The sequence below is a fragment of the Hippichthys cyanospilos genome, chromosome 8 (genome assembly GCF_059441005.1).
Source record: "Hippichthys cyanospilos isolate Australia breed blue-spotted pipefish chromosome 8, RoL_Hcya_1.0, whole genome shotgun sequence".
In the NCBI taxonomy this organism is placed as follows: Eukaryota; Metazoa; Chordata; class Actinopteri; order Syngnathiformes; family Syngnathidae; genus Hippichthys; species Hippichthys cyanospilos.
In genome coordinates, this window is record NC_142376.1 from 6,139,688 (window position 1) to 6,161,032 (window position 21,345).

The 21,345-nt window shown below is 39.6% G+C and overlaps 1 protein-coding gene and 1 long non-coding RNA gene across 3 annotated transcripts; one reads left to right on the forward strand and one right to left on the reverse strand.

Moving 5' to 3' along the window:
- Positions 1 to 362: 362 nt before the first annotated feature.
- Positions 363 to 20,014, reverse strand: bcl2l11 (BCL2 like 11). Its single transcript, XM_088421692.1, has 5 exons — positions 19,731 to 20,014; positions 18,211 to 18,602; positions 13,352 to 13,470; positions 4,392 to 4,548; positions 363 to 4,307 (listed from the first exon to the last, which is right to left on the reverse strand). Exons 1-5 carry the CDS (start codon positions 19,736 to 19,738, stop codon positions 4,282 to 4,284), a joined length of 702 nt encoding a protein of 233 aa, XP_088277818.1. The 5' UTR covers positions 19,739 to 20,014; the 3' UTR covers positions 363 to 4,281.
- Positions 5,912 to 17,450, forward strand: LOC148419942 (uncharacterized). Of its 2 annotated transcripts, XR_015866418.1 has the most exons (6): positions 5,912 to 6,646; positions 6,737 to 6,842; positions 7,966 to 8,130; positions 8,213 to 8,291; positions 16,118 to 16,155; positions 16,843 to 17,450. It is a non-coding gene; the product is annotated as an uncharacterized LOC148419942 (long non-coding RNA). The 2 variants fall into 2 exon arrangements; XR_015866417.1 differs by having other exon boundaries at positions 5,912 to 6,842.
- Positions 20,015 to 21,345: the final 1,331 nt, after the last annotated feature.

Sequence of the window (21,345 nt, forward strand, 5' to 3'; positions counted from 1 at the left end):
ATTAGGCTCTTTCTTTTTCTGAGCAAGAAGATTTTTATAAACGGATATGCCTGGATATTGAATTAAAGGGAAGCCTCGTATATCATAACAATACACTTGAAATGGCAATTCATTACAAAAGAAATCTCGGTAAAAGTCAGCTTTCCAAAGCTGCGCATTTCTCCGCTGCTCTCTATGTAGGCACACAAATGGGTGTGTGCATTTGCTCTCGGCACGCCTACGAGTCACGTGATCGGCTCCCAGAGCCCAAGCTGTCAATCAATGTGCTTACTAGCACGTTCGCACACGGCAGTTAGAGGAGAGACACAGGAAAGATGAAAGCAAGCTTTTGGATCCTCTTGCGTGAAAAAGTGAAAAACCAGTACAGTACAGCGTCAATATTTTATTTTGAGACAACAGTAAAGCCCCTGAGCCAACCAGGATTCAGAGCACAATGCGCTGTAAAAAAAAAAATCTACATTGTAAAAAAATCCGTCAAACAGCGAAAGATGAACCGCGATACAGCGAGGGATTACTGTAAACAGGCAATAACAAAAATAATAAGACACATGCTGCTGCTACAGTCACACTGGGTCATTGAGTCATTCACTGAGTTCCTCTCGTTATTTGCAGTCCCGTTGAACAAACGTTTCAAATCTCCCAATGCAGTCATTCACAAAAAAAAAAAAAAAAGACTCCAGCCACGTCCGTTCGCAAAGTGCGCAAAACCCTGAATGTCACACACGAGACGGCTCATTTGTCGCTGTGCTTTTTGCTCCCTGCCGCAGGCCTGAGCTGACTTAGTAGGTGGGATGGTGAGGATTTCACAGGGCGCCGCGCGCGTGCAGTCACATTGTTGAAAAAGTCAAGTGGGTGTGGTGTTCGGTGCTTAGCCACGTAAAAAAAAAAATCAAAAAGAAGAAAATGGTATGGCTTCATTCATCACTAAGAATTTCGATTGTGCTTGGAATGGTTCACTGAACTGTATTTTGTATCAGCTCGGATGAAACGGTAACTTTTCTCACCATGTAGCGCTTGACTTCGGAACTGGGAGGCGTGTCTCAGGAAACGGCAAAACAATCTCTCGATTATTCGTAAAAAAGGAAAAAAAATGGTGTTTGTTTGCGTCTAACTTGGCAGAGATGTGCTATAAATATATATTTGAAATTGAGGTTTTTTTTTCACGTAACACTCGCTAACATTGTTGATGAATGTATCAAATTTGCATCAGAGCTTCTTCGAGATTTGTTCTCGGTCACAAAATCGTCCTTAAAACATCCTAAAACAATTTTAATTGAAAGTTTCCAACTGCCGAAAAATTTGACTCCGTTTTTCGTGGTGCAGGGAAATTTTCAAGTAGTTTCGAATTTTCAAAATGTATTTTCGACAAAAAACAAACAATGAAGACAGAACTATTAAGACATTTGATGAATTTCTTAAGAGCATCTTAAGAACAAAAAAATTGACTGTTACCACCGCCGACGCTTAAGTGAGCTGAGATTTTTTTTTCACGTAATACCCGCTGAGATGCTAACATGTGCGACTGTTGACGAAGGTAGCGAATTTGCGTCAGAGGTTCTTCGACATTCCTTCTAGGTCACAAAATCATCCCCATTTTTCGTGGCACAAGAAAATTTTGAAGTAGTTTTGAATCTTCAAAATTTCTAAATTTTCTTACTAAATTCCAAACTTTCTAGCGAATTTGCGTCAGAGGTTCTTTGAGATTCGGTCTAGGTCACAAAATTGTCCTTAAAACATCCTAAAACAATTTTAATTGAAAATTTCCAACTGTTGAAAAATTTTACTCCGTTTTTGGTGACACAGGGAAATTTTGAAGTGAATCTTCAAAATTTCTAAATTTTCTCACTAAATTCCAAACTTTCCAGCGAATTTGCGTCAGAGGTTCTTCAAGGTTCGTTCTAGGTCACAAAATCGTCCTCAAATCACCGTGAAACAATTTGAATTGTTTTTGTGTTGCAAAAAAATTTCCAACCCGTCCAAAAATTTCACGCAGTTTTTCATGGCGCAGAGAAATTTTGAAGTCGTTTTGAACCTGTCCAAAATTTCTTTGCGAGAAAAAACAAGTCCGTTTCAGAAGTATTGAGACAGTTTTTAAATGTTTTTCGAACATCTTAAGAACAACAAAAAAATAAGTAACTGCGACGACACTCGCCAACTTTTTGCTAGTGAGCTAGTGAATTTTTTTTGCGCGAAATAGCGCATAGCTACGGACTGACAAAGAGTGCCTCGTTTCTTGTGAATGCAAGGAAGTGATTCACAAGTTTTGTTCATTCCTTATGTACATGAAATGTATCATCTTGTACTTCCTTTCAGCGAACGCTTGGACCGGTCACAACATTGTGGAAAAAAAACAAAAAAAAAAACCCCACCAAGTTCAAGGACGGTGGTGAATGTCATGTAAGCTATGACGCAATGCGTGTTGACACAACTGTGCAAACATCCCGCACGGACGCCGCACAAACACGCTCAGCTGAGTTTTAAAAACCCGCAACAACCGTTAAGAAACCATGACTAAGCATTATTTTTAAAAATAATCATTATCAGAACTAGTTTCACTACTTGAAATGATTCGAGTAACAAAAAAGTTGAGCTTTACGTTCTCCACAACTTTTAGCATGTGCGGAAGAGAAAACGTCAGATATATTTTATACGACGCGAAAATTGATTGCGGTCGTAAATTCCTGTGAGTATTGGTGTTCCGTTTGTGTTGCTGCTCAATGTTTATATAGTAGCAAACGTTTGAATATTTATGATTAGCGTAACATCTATGCTAATTTCAGTTAGCCTGCCTGTAGCATTTAGCTAGCAGACATTTGTCTCTTTTTTTGTTTCACTTTTTCAGTAACTTGACCTGCGAATGACAAACATCTTTAAGCAAGCGTGTTTTGCCTTTTATTTGGAGAACAGTGCGAGTGAGTCATCTTTTTTTTGCTTCCTAAATTGATATTTGATTGTCAGCCATTTCTTGAAAACAGTAAAGAACGGGTGAAAACAATTCTTTAAAAAAAGACTCTTTAGGTTTGTTTAAAACTCATGGAAGTGGTTAACATACTAACCAGACTAACTCATCGGCGTATTTTTAGCATGCTAGCAGCGTATTTTTAGCATGCTAGCAGGCGTGTTAGCTAACCATTCATTTGCTGCTCAGAAACCTTTCTGTCTCTTTCGGGGAGTGTTTGAAAGACGGGCGGGCAAGTAGAGACTTGCGAACCACAGCGCTAGTAAACGGAGGGAGACGGATGCCTGACAGATGATGATACTGTACATCTACAGGTTGAAACCGAGAACGGAGAAGGAAAGTGATGTCCTAGAAAGCGGACTAGGACCAAAACGGGACAAAGAAGTAGTCGATTGATTTTTGTTCTAGTGGTTACACAAACACCAGTGTCTCATTTGCTACGTTCATTAGCATTATCATTAAGCTCAATTCCGATTTTTTGGTGAAATCGGATTTTTTGTGAGGGCATTTCCAGATAAATGCAACGGCTATTATTTATGGACCAAAACTGTCCGACGTCTTTCTGTGTTTAAAGTCTTTGTTTATGGAGAACTGAGTACCTGGCGATGTTCAAATGGCGGTTTTACCGGAGCCAGAATATTTTCAATTTTCTTCACCTTGTCCTCGGTTGTTTTTTGCCACTTGTTGGTCACGTGCGGTTAGCATAAATGCGACCCGGTCATTCAGACTGGACAAAAGATCGGATATGGATCGGTTTCAGGACCATATAACCAAGTGGCCTGGGTCGCATTTGAAAAAGTCGTATCCAGTGTCGTTTAAACTGCCGTAAAAAGATCAGATCCATCGCATAGGGGCAAAAAAATCGGAATCGGGTCCCTTCAAACCGCTGTCTGAATGCAGCCTACTATGATGATCATAATTAGCAGAGGGTGTGGTGTGGTGTATTTGAACACTGTCAAAAAAACAAAAACGGATTCCAGTCAACGGTGATCAGAATTCAAAACTGCGACTTTTGAGCTGTTACGATTTTTCCTTTCATCTTGGGAATTCGTGGACCCGCGTATCGTTTAACAACCCCGGGTCTGCAGAGTTGACTCAGTTCTGTACATCAATTTCTCAAACAAGTAAACAAAAACAAAAAAAAAAAGGAAATAGCGGGAGAATGTACAAGGCACGCTTTGGATTTCCACAGTCGTCGTCTTCCGGAGGGGGCGGGGCTTCGGGGCTTGTTTGCGGTCCGGATGGGAGTGCAAATTCCCAACTCTTTGGTTTCTTGGCAAAGGCTCAGAGACGAAGGGGGAAAGGTGGAAATCCGGACGTTTTTAGAGTTCCTTAAAGTATCCAATTCCTGAAATAAGAAGAAGACTTGTGGAATGCTACGTCTGATGGGTATATTTTTTTTTGTTTGTTTCTCCCCCCTCTGTGAGCTAACCCTGAGGGTGGTCCGACTGGCTATTAGGATCTCCGCCTAAGTACCATACGAGCACGAGGAGCAGGGCGCCCATGCAGATCAGGGCGGCGGATTCCTGGTGGATGTGCAGCACCGGAAGATGGTTCTGACGGGCCGCGGCCACTCTGCGTGCCGCTCCCTGCGTAAACGCAAAAAGATCCTGTCAAGTTATTTTCTGAAAATCGCAAAAAAGATAACCAGCTGAAATCAAAACGAAATGTTAAAATGCAGCGTGACACTTCAAAATTCATTGTGAAAATTCGGAAATATATATATTTTTAATATGTTGGAATAAATCTCAGACTCACCGCTATAAATCAAATGACATAAAACTACAACATAGAGAGGCTCATTCAGATGAGCCTGAAATAGCCCCGCATGATGATGTCACTCCCAGGAGGATAATTGTGTTAGCCTCATGGCAGAAATGAAGTTTACCCTGGAAATGGTTGCTATGTACTTCTAAATTACTCATTTTTCAACAGACGCGTATTTGTTTAAGACAGAAGAGATGTATTGTTGCTTGTTTGTCAATATTTTGCCCCGAAGCCAACTTGCTAATCTTAGCCTCCTAAGTAACAGGTGTTGATAGCGTTCGTTGTTTACAAACAAGGCCCAGTTTTTTTATTTTAAGTTACAATTATTTATAGAAAACTAGTGACTGGAGTATTATTATTGTTTTTGCTGGTGATTTTGTTCAAGTAGCACTTTGCTAGCATCTTAACTTCCCCTGTTAGCTAAATTAGTCTGATGACTGTGCAGCTTTTCAAATTTAGATTAGAATTCTTCCTCGAAGATTAGTTAATTAAACTTGGTAGTAATCACAACATGCTGATCTTATCTTGGATAACAAAAGTTATTTGTTAGCTACATTAGCTGGTTCACAAACAAGTTACAATTGTGGTGATTACAGCACAATTATCATTGTTTCTGTTGGCTAATGTTGATTTTGGAACGAGCTCCTTGCTACCATTTCAGCTTCCCTGTTAGCTAAATTTGGCAAGGCAGCTTTCAATTTTTTAGATAAGATTTCAGCAAGAAAATTGATTTAATTATACTTTATTTTAATGACAATGTTGTATTTTTTTCTGCTGGCAACATGCGTTGAAAATAAAAGTTGTTTGTTAGCTACATTAGCTGGTTCAAAACAAGGAAATTTGATGTTCAGTTTACCGATAAAATCAAAGAGTTTCGACTATGATGATTACGGCGCAATTCTCATTGTTTCTTTTGGGTACTGTTGCTTTTTGTAAGAACCTCCTTGCTAGCATCTTAGCCTCCCTGTTAGCTGAATTAGTTAGCTAGCTAGGCAGCTTTACCATTTTTAGATTCGATTACTTTGTGGTGCTTACAACATTGTTATTGTTTCTGCTGGCAACAAGCTAATCTCCGAGTAGAAACAGGAGTTTTTGTTAGCTACATTAGCTGGATAGTTAGTTATTTGGTTAGAATTGCTGATTTAAAGTTTACGATATGATATGGTGATTAGCGCCCAATTATGATTGTTCCTGTTGGCTATTGTTGGGTTTGGCTAGAAGCAACTTGCTAACGTTACCTTCCCTACCTTGTTAGCTTAATTAGTTAGCGAGGCAGCTTCACAAATTTTAGAAGAGATGACTTTGTGGTGCCCACAACATTGTTCTTGTGTCTGCTAACAACAAGCTAATCTTGGAGTAGAAACAGGAGTATTTTGTTTGCTACATTAGCTGGAAAGTTAATTGTTTGGTTAGAATTTCTGATTTAAAATTAACAATATATTATGGTGATTAGCGCCCAATTATTGTTGTTTCTGTTGGCTATTGTTGAGTTTGGCAAGAAGCAACTTGCTAATGTTAGCTTCCTAGCATCCTTTTAAATACACGCGCAGTTATTTTTATTGTTAGGTTTAACGTTATGTGGATTTTGAATAGTTCTTATAAAATATTAACAATGTTGATGAATGCGTCTAATTTAGCACGTTGCTAAACTGGTTCCAATCAAAGCCAGGCGCTCGGCAATGTTTACGTCTCCAGAAAGCAAGCAGGTAAGTATAGTTGTCAACATGGTTTTGCAACACTCCAGGTGTCATGTACGGCATATTACGAGCCTCGCTATCTACTTAGCGAGACGGTCTGTAAGCTTCCAAAACATGCCGGCTAAATCTTTCACGAGATCTTAAAACGTCCATCATCAATAGAACGTGGAAACCCGAGCCACAAACTTTGGCTTCGACACCACGGGCCGGAGCGCCGGTAAACGTAAGCGCACATCTCCCGCTTGGCGCTGGCCGCGGCCATTGCAGGTGTTTTGGTTTGGCCTGACTTGCTTTCTTCTCTTCGTCCTTTCAGCAAGCCCGCACTTTGGCCCACATCCACATCGCCGTTCATTCCTCATCCCCGCAGCGGCAGAAAGGAAATCCTGTCGAGAAAACCGCCACCGCCAGACTGGAGAAAGGTGGGTCAAGAGCCAGACTTGACTAACGCAATTCCAAAGGGAATTTTAGTGACATAAGTAGGCTAAAACAAAATTTAATAAGCTAGGCTGATACTTCTCAATTATATTTTGCAAATGTTCTAACAGCAATTATACAGGTTAGTCTAAAACAAAAAAAAAGATTATACCACTTTATTTTAATTACACTTTACTTGGCAAAACCAAAGACTTTTCCTTGGGTTCAGGCACCAACAAGAAAAAAACAAAACATTAAATGTGTGGGAAATTACTTCACTGAAAGAAAATATGCAACAATTAACTTATGTAGTGTTTAAATAAAAGCTGAGAATAATTGGTCAAATTTGGGCCGATGATTATTTTAATCAGAACTAAAACAAATTTTGGACTCTAAGCCGCTGCTTTTTTTCTCATGCTTTGAACCTTGTGGCATAAAGTCCACGGCGGCATATCTTCATTTTTATTTACCAGCCAACAGAGGGCAAGCTCGTGGTAAAGAAAGAGACATACAAGAAATAATGCGCTATCGAAATATTGATTTGAGTATGAACTGCTATTTTACTCGCCACTTGGGTCACTCTCCACTGGTAAATGCAACCAGGCATGTTATTGTTGTGTTGGCACAGTATTCTAAAAATCTGAGTGTGTTATGTGTTGTTGCTGTAACCAGGTTTAAATAAAAAGAAATATTGAGAAAAAAAAAACTTCCATGTATCATCTTTTTGCGTAAATATCTGATTTTACAACCCGCGGTTTATAGTCCAGTGCGGCTCATACATGACAAAAATGAATTTTCTGTTACTTTTTTGTTGGTGCAACCAGAGTAAAAATCTGGAATAAAATAAAAAGATAACATATAACTACTTAATCTATCAGCAAAGAATGAGCTCATTATTTGTCAACCTGGAGGCGGGTTCTCGTCATGAAAAATTGCCTTTTTTTTTCCTCCTGCGATGATGTAATCGCAAACTGCACGACGACAACAACAAGAAAAACCGACCGCCGTATGTATTGTGTGACAGTCTATTTTACTTTTACCTCAATATTCAAGTTGCGCCTCACTTAAATACACGTTTGAAGGCAAACCCCTCGTATTCTGCCTGAAACGTATTATTTACTGGCGTAGGAAATTGGAGTTTATTTGCGTTGGCGAGAGGACGTCCTGTCTTGGCCCGGACGGAATGGAAAATACCAATCGGAGCCGGAGTGGTGCGAGATCACGGCGGAGGAGGGCCGATCCGGAGCTGGATGTGAAAAATCAGGCCGAGCCCAATGCCAGCGCAGGAAACAGGTGATGGGGAAAGACCGGTTTTCCCGGTTATGAATCATATGGTCTTGTAATTCTGCATGTGACCTGAGTTTCGCACATACAGGCCAAGAGGCTTTTCCAGCTTTTCCTGTACACCATCCCTGTGACCTGACTGCAAATATGTGACAGCCAGGAGTTAAGAGGTGGGAAAAAGTTGTTGTATATTGTATATCAAATATTTCACTGCTTTTAAAAATTCACCCGGCTATCCACAATTATGTTTATTATCTACTCGGTACATATTTATAAACGGTCTTTCTCAAATCGGCCCAAAAAATAGGGCCAAAAAATAGGGCTAACGGCGGATATTTGCGGATCATTTGAACATTTTACTTTTATATACTTTACCATTTACAACAGTTGTATACTACTAACATTCATGACATTTATTTTACATAAATTCGTACCATATATTAGGAAATTATTGATGAGCTCATTCTGACAACCTGTCAGTCAAAACAAAGCAAATCTTCATTTTCAGGTGAGCAATGCATGTTCTGCAACCATTTTACACAAACCCTAATATGTATATATATATATATATATATATATATATATATATATATATATATATATATATATATATATATATATATATATATATATATATATATATATATATATATATATATATATATATATATATATATATGTCATATTTTCAATTGTATTTAAAGATTTTTTTTGATAATTTTGTATTCACTCCAAGATTTGAAAAATGAGTTTAATAGCGAATAATTATAGAAAATTTGGCTATTAATTAACAGTTTGAACTGTCTAGAAGCACTATACATATATATATATATATATATATATATATATATATATATATATATATATATATATATATATATATATATATATATATATATATATTTATATATATATATATATATATATATTATATATATTATATATATATATATATATATATATATATATATATATACGTATATATATATATATATATTTGAAAAATCAAAATAATAAAAGTTTAAATGACCATTTCTTTAGTAATTCCGATATTAATTCATAATATAAATAGCAAAGTCAACTAAAAATCCAAGACAGTACGACTTAATGGTTGCAATCTGATGGTTTTACTGCACGACTTTTATAGTCCATTAACAGTATCGTAAAGAATTTGTCAGCCAACCACTATGTCACTATGACATGAAGCCATGTCTGTCAATCATTCGGCGCTTTTGCCAATGGGGGGAAGACTTGATGGCGTTCACGAGGTTCAAATTGCAGAAGGCTTGGTTTTGCCTCGGGGGAGGGATGCAATCGGTTATCGCGACATCGTGTTCGCGCAGAAACCGCAGCAATCGAACAAGCAAACGCAAGAGTGAGTTTGGTCACCCACTCGTTCGCCTCTAAAAATGTCCATTTGTTTGACTACTTTCCTTTCTCTTGTTATTGATCTGTTTCTGTTTGCTGGAAACGTCGCAGCCAAAACAGCGCATGTGATTTTGTTGTCTAGCCACAACTTACTATGCTGCTTCCCAAAAATAGCACCGTGAACAGGGCTACACTTAAAAGGCGTGCACACACACACACAGAAAGAGAAACTGGCTCAGGCTTTGTTATCGTTAGCCTAATAGCATAGTTGCCTTAGTCAATTTCCAAAAACAAGAGAAGACACAACAAATTCCACAAACATGAGAAGTCCAGTGGCCTCAGTTCAACCTTTGTGGATTACAAAGACCTGATTATGCAGAAAACTTCATTTCTTGTTATATTGCTATATTTTTATCAAGCTAATCCGCTAACGTGTTGTTAGTTGACATCTTGAGGGCATCTTTGAAGCATTGTTCTTAAATTGCAGAAAGTATGACAACAACCAAGCTCATTTGAATTTGTTTGCCTCAAACTGGCGCTGGTTTGTCGGCGGTGCGTGCGGAGAACTTTATTTCGGTCGTTTTATTTGTAAGTTTTTATTTTACATTTCCAGAGATCTAGGCATCGTTTCCGAGTCCACGGGAGCAATCATATTTATTTTCGGATAATTTTGAGCGTGTGAGTTTACTTAAGTTCAGGTTAAGGTCATGCAAATGACTGTCTGTGTGCTATGTTGTTCAGCCTTCTCGCTAACGTGCTAATGACGTGTTAATGATGCTAACGTCAGACATGAAGGCACGCTAACTTGCTATTCGAGAGAAAATGTTCAGCGGTTTGTTTACAACAGCCCAAAGTGGTATGTCTGTGTTTTTATGTGAATGTGTCCATGTAGCTAATGTGGATTTTACGTTTGTTAGTCGTACGGTGTAGAAGAAGTGTGTAAAGATGAAAAGTGCAAAACCACAGAAAACATCAGTGCAGAGAACTTGTGTCTCGTTCGCGAACAGGCCGGCATATTATTAAATTATAAAAATGCATCCAAAACTGAAAATCCCAAATTTTCCTTCATAACAAGAGACAAATTTCCAAAACGGCGTTTCGTAACCTGAATTTTTCATAAGTAGCGGAACCACATATGAGACGTATTACGATTCAGATTCTTATTTTTCGAGGCCCAAATAAAAACACGTTAGTTTAATGTTTTGGATAGTTATCCGATTTGGGATTTTTAAGACCGATTCTGCGACAAAATTCTTTCGGATTTTCTCTAAATAGCAAAATTCTTTGGGCGAGTAAAAACCATTTGGTCCAACAAGCCCCTTTTGTCAGACACGGCAACAACGCGCAGCCGTTGACACCCGTCGGGTGCGCAATGTTCCTCCGAGTTATTTTTGTCTGCAAGCACTCCCAACTGAAAGACGACACAGCCGAAGTGTGCGTGTGTGTGTGTGTGTTTTGGCAGGATAATTAGACCTTGTGCCTTTGCTCACCGAGGGCCCTTTAACCGCAAGGCTGAGCAATAATGTATCTACACTGTCACGGATCCTGGCCCCCGACACACACGCACGGACGCCAGACAGCGTTTACCCGTGTCGGAAAACAAACACACAAAGCGTAAATCCGACACACTCGCTGGGACGACTCGAGTGACGATGCGTTCGAGGACCGCCGGCCAGATTTTTGGCGTGAATGGGAAGGTTGTGTTGAACTTCAGTGCACAAATGACCTGTTATTAGTGGAGTCATCCAGGTGGCTAGCTAACGAAGGGAACCTTGGACGAGGTGTGAAGACCGCGTATGATTTCATATCTGGCTTCAGTTTAAATCATAGTTGCGATTTACGGAACAGAAGAAGATGTAGGGTTTCAAATTTGGGTAGCCTATTCATTTGTGTCTACTGTAGTGGACAGTTGTAGTTTTTTTTTTTTTTTTCACCATAACTTTTCACTCATAGGTGCTACCCAACTAAGTCCTAGTGTCCTCAGTCGAGGACATCTTGCCCTTCTTAATGTTCTCTATATATTTGGGTGGGATACGATTAATTTTGGTGCTTTGCTGAGACAAGATGGACGCAACAGTGGACACAAGGGCCTCAAAGGGATATTTTACAGGTGTTTGGTATATAATTGAATGAATTAGTTGAATTGCTCTACAGTGACACCTAGCATGAGAACAAGGAACTAGCCTCCGCCTTCCTCTTTTTTTTTTTTTTTTTTTTAATCGGGCCTCCTCATTGTTGGAACAAAACACGTGTTCACACTTTCGGAATAATTCTGTGCTCAAGTTCACAAGGGAGGCTTGTGCCAATAAGACACACACATACACACCTTCCTCTCTTTCTAACTTCCCCAGTCATGTGACGAAGTGTTAAGTCACGACGGCCACTTATCACCTGACCGCACACTTCTTCCTCTGCGGTTTTTGAATCTTAGCCAAAGCCGCGATGGAGTGGCCTAAAATCCCAACGCACCTAAACGCCGCGTTTAATCGTGCAAATCCACTTTTTAGGTGCACGTCTGAGGACCCGCGGGGCAAATGCAGTAATTGACTCCCGGTAAAGACTAAGCTGAGTTAATGACGGGATTTAGAGGCGCTCCGAAGAAGTCGAGGCGAGCGCAGCTTTGGAAACACTCTGATGAGATTAAACGGGAGTCGAAGCCGCGAGGAAGAGAAGCGGCGATGATGCAACGCGCAGAAATAATTCCAAACCAAAACGGGAGCCATGCGTGAAATAAACTCGTTCTGCCGTAGTTCAAGTTTAAATCGTGCCAAGCTTTGACAAGATGACGCGGAACCTTTTGCTGAACTACGGCTAGAAAATGCCATTTTACAATCGGATAGAATATCTGGAAAAGGAAAAAAAAACAATGGATTTAAATGTTTAAATTAAAGTAACTTGTGATTTTTTTCCCCTTCAACTACTCAAATTGTTCATTGACATCAGTTCTACACATATACGTAGATTAAATTTATTAACGCTCACAAAAAAATTGAAAAATGGTCTGTCTTTGTAGCCTCTGAAGTGATGATGACACTCTAAGACACAGGTGTCAAACTCAAGGCCCGGGGGCCAGAACCGGCCCGCCACATCATTTTATGTGGTCCGCCAAATGCTGATTTGATTTCAAGTTTCTAGCTAAACTTGCAGATTGTCTTAAAAAATAATCATTTTCTGTTCCCGATCTATCTTTTGAACAGTTTTGAATCGGCCTTTGTTTTCAAAACTAGGTAAAGATGTAAACCAGCGAATACGGCGTTTATTAGACACATGTTTTTCTATTTTTAAGTCCTAAATTTTCAGGATTTTAGAGAAATTAAAGGGGTACGTTAAAAGTTGAAGATTTTCTAGACTATTTTTAGACTTATTCCGGCCCTCTAACAGACACCTTAAGTACAATGTGGCCCACGATAAAAATCAGTTTGACACCCTTGCTCTAAGACAAGGCCATTGGTCTCTACTGCCCCCTACTATCTTGAGGTGAAACACAGGTCAACAGAGAATTTTCTCTTTGCTGAGATAGTTCCGTTTCAACGGAATGTTGCAAAAATCGCAGTCAAAAATCAGTCATAAATCCTATTAAAATGCAACTCAAAAATTGCAATTATAATGGTTTTCTATGGTCCAAAATTTGGACGATGATGATTTTTGTACACAAAATCTCGCACGTCCAGCTGCAATCACGTAGAAATGTCAGAATCGTTGCATTTTGTAATTGTTGATGTATTAATCATCTGCTAGAAATTTCAGCTCCCTAGTGTTTTTTTTTCCCATTGATGAACGATATAATAAAAAAAATAAATCACAGAAATTTCCATAATTTGAAACCTAATGCCACAAGGGTTAAAGTAGAATGACAACTGACCCTCAGTACGTAATCATTGTAGTCATCCCCGATGCGTTGAAGCTCCTGTCCGACCTCCACGGCCTGCATGTCCCTCGCCGCTTGCCCGAGCTCGGCACCGGCGGGCCTGGCAGAAGCTCCTGGAAGCAAAAACAAATCACTTCATCTCTCATGCCCTCATAAAAGCGCTCTCTAAACTTTATCGCGTGAGCTTGGCCAATTAGCCCCGCCCCATCCCGCCGCGACGCTGCCATTTATCAAAAGTGTCAAAGATGGACGCTCCCCGGCCAGTAATTACACAACTGGAGCGGAGCGTCGGATCACTAAATCAAATCAAGAGGGGGAAGAAGAAGCGACCGACTGGAAGGAAGCTGTCGCTCTTGGAAGTCCTGAACGGATCCTTAGCCCGGTCATACATAAGCACCGTGACGGAGTTTACCCAGCGACCCATCCTTAGAATGACTGCGTATGTGTGTGTGTGTGTGTATGTGTGTGTGTGTGTGTTTAACGCTATCAGATGGAGTCAGTCGAATGAAAAAGCGCTGAATGACCCGTGTCTGCGCCTCACAAAAGACCAACGGGACTGTTTTGACTGCCGTACTCGCACAAAAATAAAGCATGTCAAAAACCAGAGCTCTTAATGAACCGTGTTTAGGCTACTACCGATAAACAGTGAAAGATTGCAGATATTATACAGAAAATTCAAATTATATGAGCTGTATTCGAATGAAAAAAAAAAGTATATTTTTATGCTTTGTGAAGAATTAGACCGAATGGGTGACGGCCAGTAAACAATAATAATAATAATGTTTTAAATATAATAATCATATACACAAATATGAAATACAGAGTAAAACTAAAAATTACGCTAAAAAATGTTTTCTCATAGTGGGAGTTCCCAGAGAAAATTTGTGGAAAAAAAAAAAAAAACTAAAGATTTTGACCTTTAAGTAGAAGTGAAAACAAAAAAAACGTCCAAACGTTGGGACAAAATGTTGTGCAATCATCTGCCTTTGGGAGGGAGCTGAAATTTCACCCAGATGGTGACAACATGTGAGATTTCACCATGTAAATATCGACAGATGATGCTAGAAAATGACCCAAAAATTCTCAATATACTGCACAAGGGTTAAAAATACAAAAGCAATAGATTTGCTCAGGTTTTTTATATATTTTCCAATGGTTGCAGGTAATGCACTTGCATTCCAGTTTGGTAGGTAGCTAGCTAACAGCTAGTTTACCATCGTTGCACTATTTAAACTCTATAGTTAATAAAAGTTAGATTACTTTAAAACCTGTTTAGGATTGTCAAAATTTTCAGACAATCCTATGTTGAGGTTAATACAATGCCCCTCCAGTTCTCTAGGTGGCAGTAGGGGGTAGCTAGTGTTACATTAAACTCTTCTAGCTTAGATGCTAATTTACGACTGTTATTTATGCCAGTATCAAAAGACGAAAAAAAAAAAACAGGTCCGGATTGTAATAAATTTGTCAAAAATCACAAGTTGTGATGAATACTATTCCAATACAATCCTATAGGTGGCAGTGTTGGTGTAAACCACTTCCACCTAGCACAGCAGCTAATTAAATGAGGTAAGGCACTAATGTCCAAATTACGTTAAAATATTAAGAAAAATAAATAAATATGGGTGTGGCCACTGAAAGATTGACTTCCATTCTTCAGTTACACTTGCATGTAGGTAACAACTGTGTTGTAAGTGTAGAAATACTGCCATCCAATGGTCATAGTTATCACTACAGTGCTCAATTGGCTTATATTAGGTCAGCATTAGTCAAGGGGGTCAGCTCCCCTCCATAAAAAATAAAAATGCCGAGAATGTTTTTATTATTGTTATTACTATTTTAAATGATGAGCCCTGAAAGTGTGAATAAGTTCCTTTTCTACTCCAGCCCAGTAGTTGGCAGTATTAGGTTTTTTTATGACTACAAAATACTTCGAGACAGACAGAAATCTAACAGTGTTTCCCATTGTCCGATATGTTTCCCATCCTGCGAGGCCAAACGAGGTTACCAAAATATTAGATTTGAGGACAAAATAGGACTGTGCAGTGTGAGCTCATTGTTTATGTCAGAACAAAAACGGTGAAGAGGATTAGCGCCGGCCATTACTGCCTGTTCTCGTCCCGAGACTCGGCCCTTTTGTTACCAAAACAAGCGTCGGAACACCGCGGTGGCTAAAAGTGGGTGACGAATCAAAGTAGCGCTTACGTAACTACGTAACGAAAAAGGAGCGACTTGGTGTCCCGTGCTTTTCGGGTCGAAAATAAAAGCGCTTCGTGGAGAGAAAGCTAATAATAAGATTCTGAAAGAGCCTTTTGTATTCAATCACAGACAGGAGCATCATAGTAGAATTCATATTGGTAAAGTTTATAAAGCATACAGAGTGATTAAACCGCAATTATATATATATATATATATATATATATATATATATATATATATATATATATATATATATATATATATATATCAAGCAATTACTCACCACCTTTAAAAAATATTTTCTGCCTAGCAACAAGTGACCAGTAAAAGGAATGAGAAATTCTGTTGAGCCACTTACAGTAGCTGTGCCAAAAGTTATGTCAGGAATGTCCTGCTGACTCACACTGTCCATTTTTTTCCAAGTTAACTTTGAGCACAGTCAACAAATTGTAACTTGCAAAACGTGCCCGACAAACCAGAATGAGATCAAGCGCATATTTTTGTACTGCTGCTGTTTCAATACCATATTTTTGGCCTCATCTTGTGTTTTATCTTTTCCTTCAGCGCGGCTCAATCTGGTTTCATCATTTGTCGGCGCAATTGTGAGTTGGTGATTTTTTTTTTTTTTTTATCTTGAAGTGAGAAATATGTTGTGACTCATATGTTGGGGTTTCGAGTTACAATTTGACGCCCACGCTATAGTTTAAAATTAAACCTTTACAGGGATATAGAGCAGATATTTTGCAAAATATTCAGATACACAAAATAGTAGGAACAATCTTGTTCGGCAATTATTAATAATCTGATGTTTATGAGCCGGATTTTATTGTTATTATCCTTGTCCCTAATACATTTCAATAAGCGTCAGCTATTCATTCATTTTTGCAATTTGTGGGTGGGCCGAGGCGGTAGTACTGCCGGTAATGTGTCGTAATTTTGGTTATGTAATATCATTTGACCTGGGTTTTGCTCACTTAACAAAAAAAGCATGCTAACAAAAATGCATATAAGAGAAAATGACATCACCGACGACCAATCACAGCTCTCCCGATCGCTATGTGATCTTCTTAAGCTAAAATGTTAATATTGGTTACTTGTACTATCAGCAAACGTGATATCATTTTCAATTGACAGCAAATTAGCAACATCTTCTTTTTTAAAGTATGAATAAAAAGTATGACAAAAAGGCCAGATATGACTTGAGTAGAGCCATCAGAGAGGCCAAAAAAAGTACAGGCAGAAGCTGGAGGGTTATTACTCATGACGCCTCTGTCCCCACCTGCTTCAAGGCCACCACCAATGCACCGTGACCTCCTTGATCATATCAAAAAGACCATTCCAGAAACCCTAACCCTTGTGGCCTGGTGTCGCAGCAACAATCTCCAGCTCAACACAGACGAGACCAAAGAACTGATCATCCGTGGAGCAGCCTTACCCTCACTGCCGGAGATTTACCACACCACAGTTCTGTGGAGGACGCACAACCTCATCAGGGACAATTCTCACCCACAACACAACCTGTTTGAACTGCTGCCATCAAGCAGACGCTACAGGAGCCTGAGGGCCAGGACCAGCAGGCTGGCAAATAAGCTTCTATCCACAGGCCATCCGGATTCTCAACAAATCCACCACGCACTAGTCTGCCTCACCACCAGTCACTTTAGCGCATGCACACGCGCACCTTACAAATCCTGCACAGTGCAGGAAAGCTGCCAAATACATATTTTGCACTATCATCCTCATGTATACAGTTCTTTCCACTCCATCTACTCCATAAAATGCTCAGAATGTCAGTCTATTCATTTATTAGTGGTTCGTTATTATAGCCCTCATTGCTCATTGTTTTTTTTAATTGCCTACTTTATTATTTGCTCGATTGTGGAATGTAGTCTGCTTGGGGAAGTGAACAGAATAAGAATTTCATTGTGTAGCATTACCACGCACATGAGAATAAAACTCTTGACTCTAATTGGAGACTGAAACGATCTAATTACAGACGAAATAATCTTCAGCTTCTGAAAATGGGGACTATGGCTTCAAATATACTCGCATGCACTACACTGTTAAAAAAATGCTGTTTTTACAGTAAAACACCAGTTGCCAGTATTTTGCAGTGAAAACTGCTTTTTTTTATTTTTACAATTACAAAATGGACTGTGTCAAATCAACAGCATAAACACAATTTTCTATGTACACTGTAAAAATTCCTGCAACTTGGTTGCCAGAACAGTACCGTTAAATTATGGCAACACATTTTTACATTTACGGTAAAAAAATATATATATATATTGATAGGACTGATTTTATACAATACAATTTGTCGTTGTAAACTCAACCGTATCCATACTTTTTTTTTTTTTTTTTACCGTAAATGCCGAAAATGTGTTCCCGTAATTTAACTGTACTTTTCGGTGTACTTTGCCGGTATTTTACCGTAAAAACAGCCATTTTAAAAACAGTCAAGCTGCTCCTAAGTTCGTAAATAAGTCTCTCTCACTCATATTAGCGTGCGCTCGTTATTTCCAGCGGCCTCAGACTGCTGCTGACCTTCAGTCATCGGCTCCCAAAGTTGCAGCTGCATTCTTGCGCCACATTGTTTACACAGCCGCCTGCTCACGTGACCACACTCGCTTCCGCGTTCGCGCGTGCGCTCTCACCGTGCTGCGCCGGCGCTCTCCTGTATCGAGCCACCTCAGCGACTCGCACCAAGGCGTGCTCCAGCGCCTGCGCGGGGGGGCTGGGCGTCTGCGTGGATGCGGAGACGCGAGACGACAGCGGAGAGCTCGGCAGCGAGTCCGCCTCGCCTGAGAAGTAGCCGCTAGACGATCGCCGGTACTGAAAGTGGAAGGCGCTTCTGGTCTCGAACACCCCGCGGCGCTCCGGGGAGAGGAGGGGGGAAACGCTGCTCCGGCGGCGCGGCGCTCCGCCGCAACCGTCGGTGTCGCTCCGGCAGACCCCGCTTGAGCCCCGCTGCTCTTTGGCGATCTCGATCTGCTGCGGCTGCGGACGTCCTGCGCTCGCGTCTCTGCTCACTGAGGTCCCATGAGCTCTGCTCGGGGGGTGGGAAACCAAACGGCACCGTCAACCGTGGCCGCCAGAACCATCCGGTTGCGGCTTTTTGTTTCTCCCCTGGCTTCCACTTTTACCGCCGAATGGAAATTGTGCGTATTGCTCAGCGCCCTGCGGAATTCCAACTCGAAATCTCCACTTCAAACAAAACGACTCGGATGCAAATTTGAAAAGCCTTTTATTCCCTAGGGAGTTTTGTCGAGTGTAGCGTTAAAAAGAAAGCAAACTGCCAAAAGTGCGTCACGCGCCAACATGGTCACCGGGAGATTTTTTGGGTTGAACTCTTATGAACTCTCGCCACCACGCCGACGCAATCCTTCGGTTATCTTCCCCGTTTTTTTACGCGTTTATTTATATATATCAGTGGCGTGAGGAGAAAAACGCATCTCTTCCTGTTTTATTTTTTTTCCCTCCAAACCGAGACGACTTCCTCCGCGCCGACACGTTCACCGAACGATTTCTTATTTAATCGTGATTATGACTTTGTCGGCTCACGTGTCAACAATAAACTTGTCACTATAGTTGTTGACGCTTCATGACTGAATTATTACATGGCGCGCGCGTCCAAGTCTGCGCGTGAGCCGCGCGCGCCCCCAGCAGGCAAACGCGCGCATTGGCGGTCTCCAAACTCGCGTCAGACTCCCTTCGCTGTTTTTATGGTTATTATCATCCTCGCCAGTCCGAAAAACATGCAGGTAAACCAGTCTGCTCCCGCGTGTGACGTCACGTCACTTAAAAAACAACGGGAGGGGGTTGTTGGTGGCGTGAACCCCGTGAACTGAAAACGAGGCACTTTTAAACATCGCATTTGTTCTTTCGCTTAATTCGTAGCGTATTAAATGCATTTAGTGCAGAACTTGAACGCACCATCTCACGGGGACGCTCATAAATAACTGAAAAGTCCCCGGAAAAGTGTTTTAAAAAGTAATAATTGATGACAAATAAGCGTATTAAAAACTTATGCGTGATCAAAATATTTAAAGGTCCTTGTTTTGCTATAAAATGTGCTGTCTCGCGTGTGACAGCGTGAACCACGAGGAAATCGTGACTTTCTAAAAGTTACCCAAGTACATAAATATGACAAGATTCGGAACCGGTTCAGACTCACCTGTGCATGTCAGTGGTGATACATGACGGCGATCGCTGTAGAAATTATATATTATAACAACGATGACAAAAAAAAATACAAATAAATAACGCCAAGCGAGTCCGATTGAAATAGTTCCCGGGCAAAAAGTCCAAATAAATCCTCGAGGTTGTGTAGAACAATCCGTGAAAAGTGTGGTGGAGGAGAAAAAACAAAACAAAGTCCAGTCTTTTGTGTGAGGTTTCCTTCCTGAGTTCCGCTAGGTCCTCTCTGGACCGTAATCTGCTCTCCTATGAAGGGCGCCCGGGGCCGTGAGCCGCTTTATTTGCAATCCTGTGGGCGGGGTTTAGCAGGCTGACTTCTAAAATCGCTACTTTGTCGCCCCCTGGTGGATTAACAGTGAGGCATTTGTTTCTTTTCAATTTCATTTATTTTATTCGTTGTTTTTAATCATCAAAACGCAGCAATTAAGTCAAATGAACATTGCGTTTCATTGTGTTTTTCCTTGTTGTTGTCACCTTCCAAAACACACGCGAAAAAACATCGAATTTAATAAAAGGAATCTATCTTTCAAACGACAATATGGACGTTTTTTATGACCATGTATAAAAAGGTATTAAAGAAAAGTAAACTTTATTTTCTTAGGAAGTGACCACAAAGGCCTACAGTAGTATTTGTTTAAAAAAAAAGACGATGTATAGTCATGTTTTGTTGTAAACGACAATATAAGGCATTTTTTAAACCACAAACAACTTTCATTTACATAAGGTACAAAAAAGCACATGTATAGAAAGCCAGTAAGCCGTTTCATGAAATGATCATGTATACCAAGGTGTTTCTTAGAAATAGTCACATATACAGTGGCATTTATTTATTAATTTATTTTTTTTTCCAGAAAAAAAGCTTTCTATACCGTACATGGTTATTTTAACAACTTACTACACGATTTAAAAAAAAAAAAAAAAAGTCTTACTGGACTACATTTAAAAAATAATGTCAAGTAGGGCTTAATAATTGACTTATATATCATTTATAAAATTTATATTTAGTACTTATATATTAAGTATTATTATTTATTATTATTATTATTATTATTATTATTATTATTATTATTTATTGTTACTTTTATTTGTAGTCATATTTATATTTTCTATGTATACATTTATATACATTTATACATTATACATTTATAATTTATATCGGTAAAATAAGTCATTTATAATTAAGTAAGTTGTTATCTTTTCTGTAAAAAAAAAAAAGACTATACTAGGTCACTTAAAAACAAAACAAACAAAAAAAACCCTGCCCCTTAAAAAAGTAACCCTACAATACGTAAAAAAAGAGAAAGTATAGTTAAGGCTTAAATGTATCGTGCGTAAGATTTAGGCCATTTTTCATTACGGACAGCAGGGGGTGCTGCAGGTGCTGCATTTAACATAGTCCATAGCTAAAACAAACATGGCCGCCTCCAGAGAAGTACCACCCCCATGTAATATTATCTCATGATTATACCGATGAGGATTTTGAAAACATACTGTTGGTCTATAGGAACACATTCATTTGAGATTTCGTTTTTGAAATCCACAATCATCTAATTTATTCCTTTTTAATGAAAATCTTACACACTGTCCCTTTA

What these genes read in the sequence shown, in the direction of transcription:
- bcl2l11 (XM_088421692.1), bottom strand. An exon ending in GAGAGCGCCGGCGCAGCACG is followed by an intron (nt 13,471 to 18,210) that starts GTGAGAGCGCAC and finishes TTTTGCTTCCAG; the next exon opens with GAGCTTCTGCCAGGCCCGCC. An exon ending in CCAGTCGGACCACCCTCAGG is followed by an intron (nt 4,308 to 4,391) that starts GTTAGCTCACAG and finishes TTCTTATTTCAG; the next exon opens with GAATTGGATACTTTAAGGAA.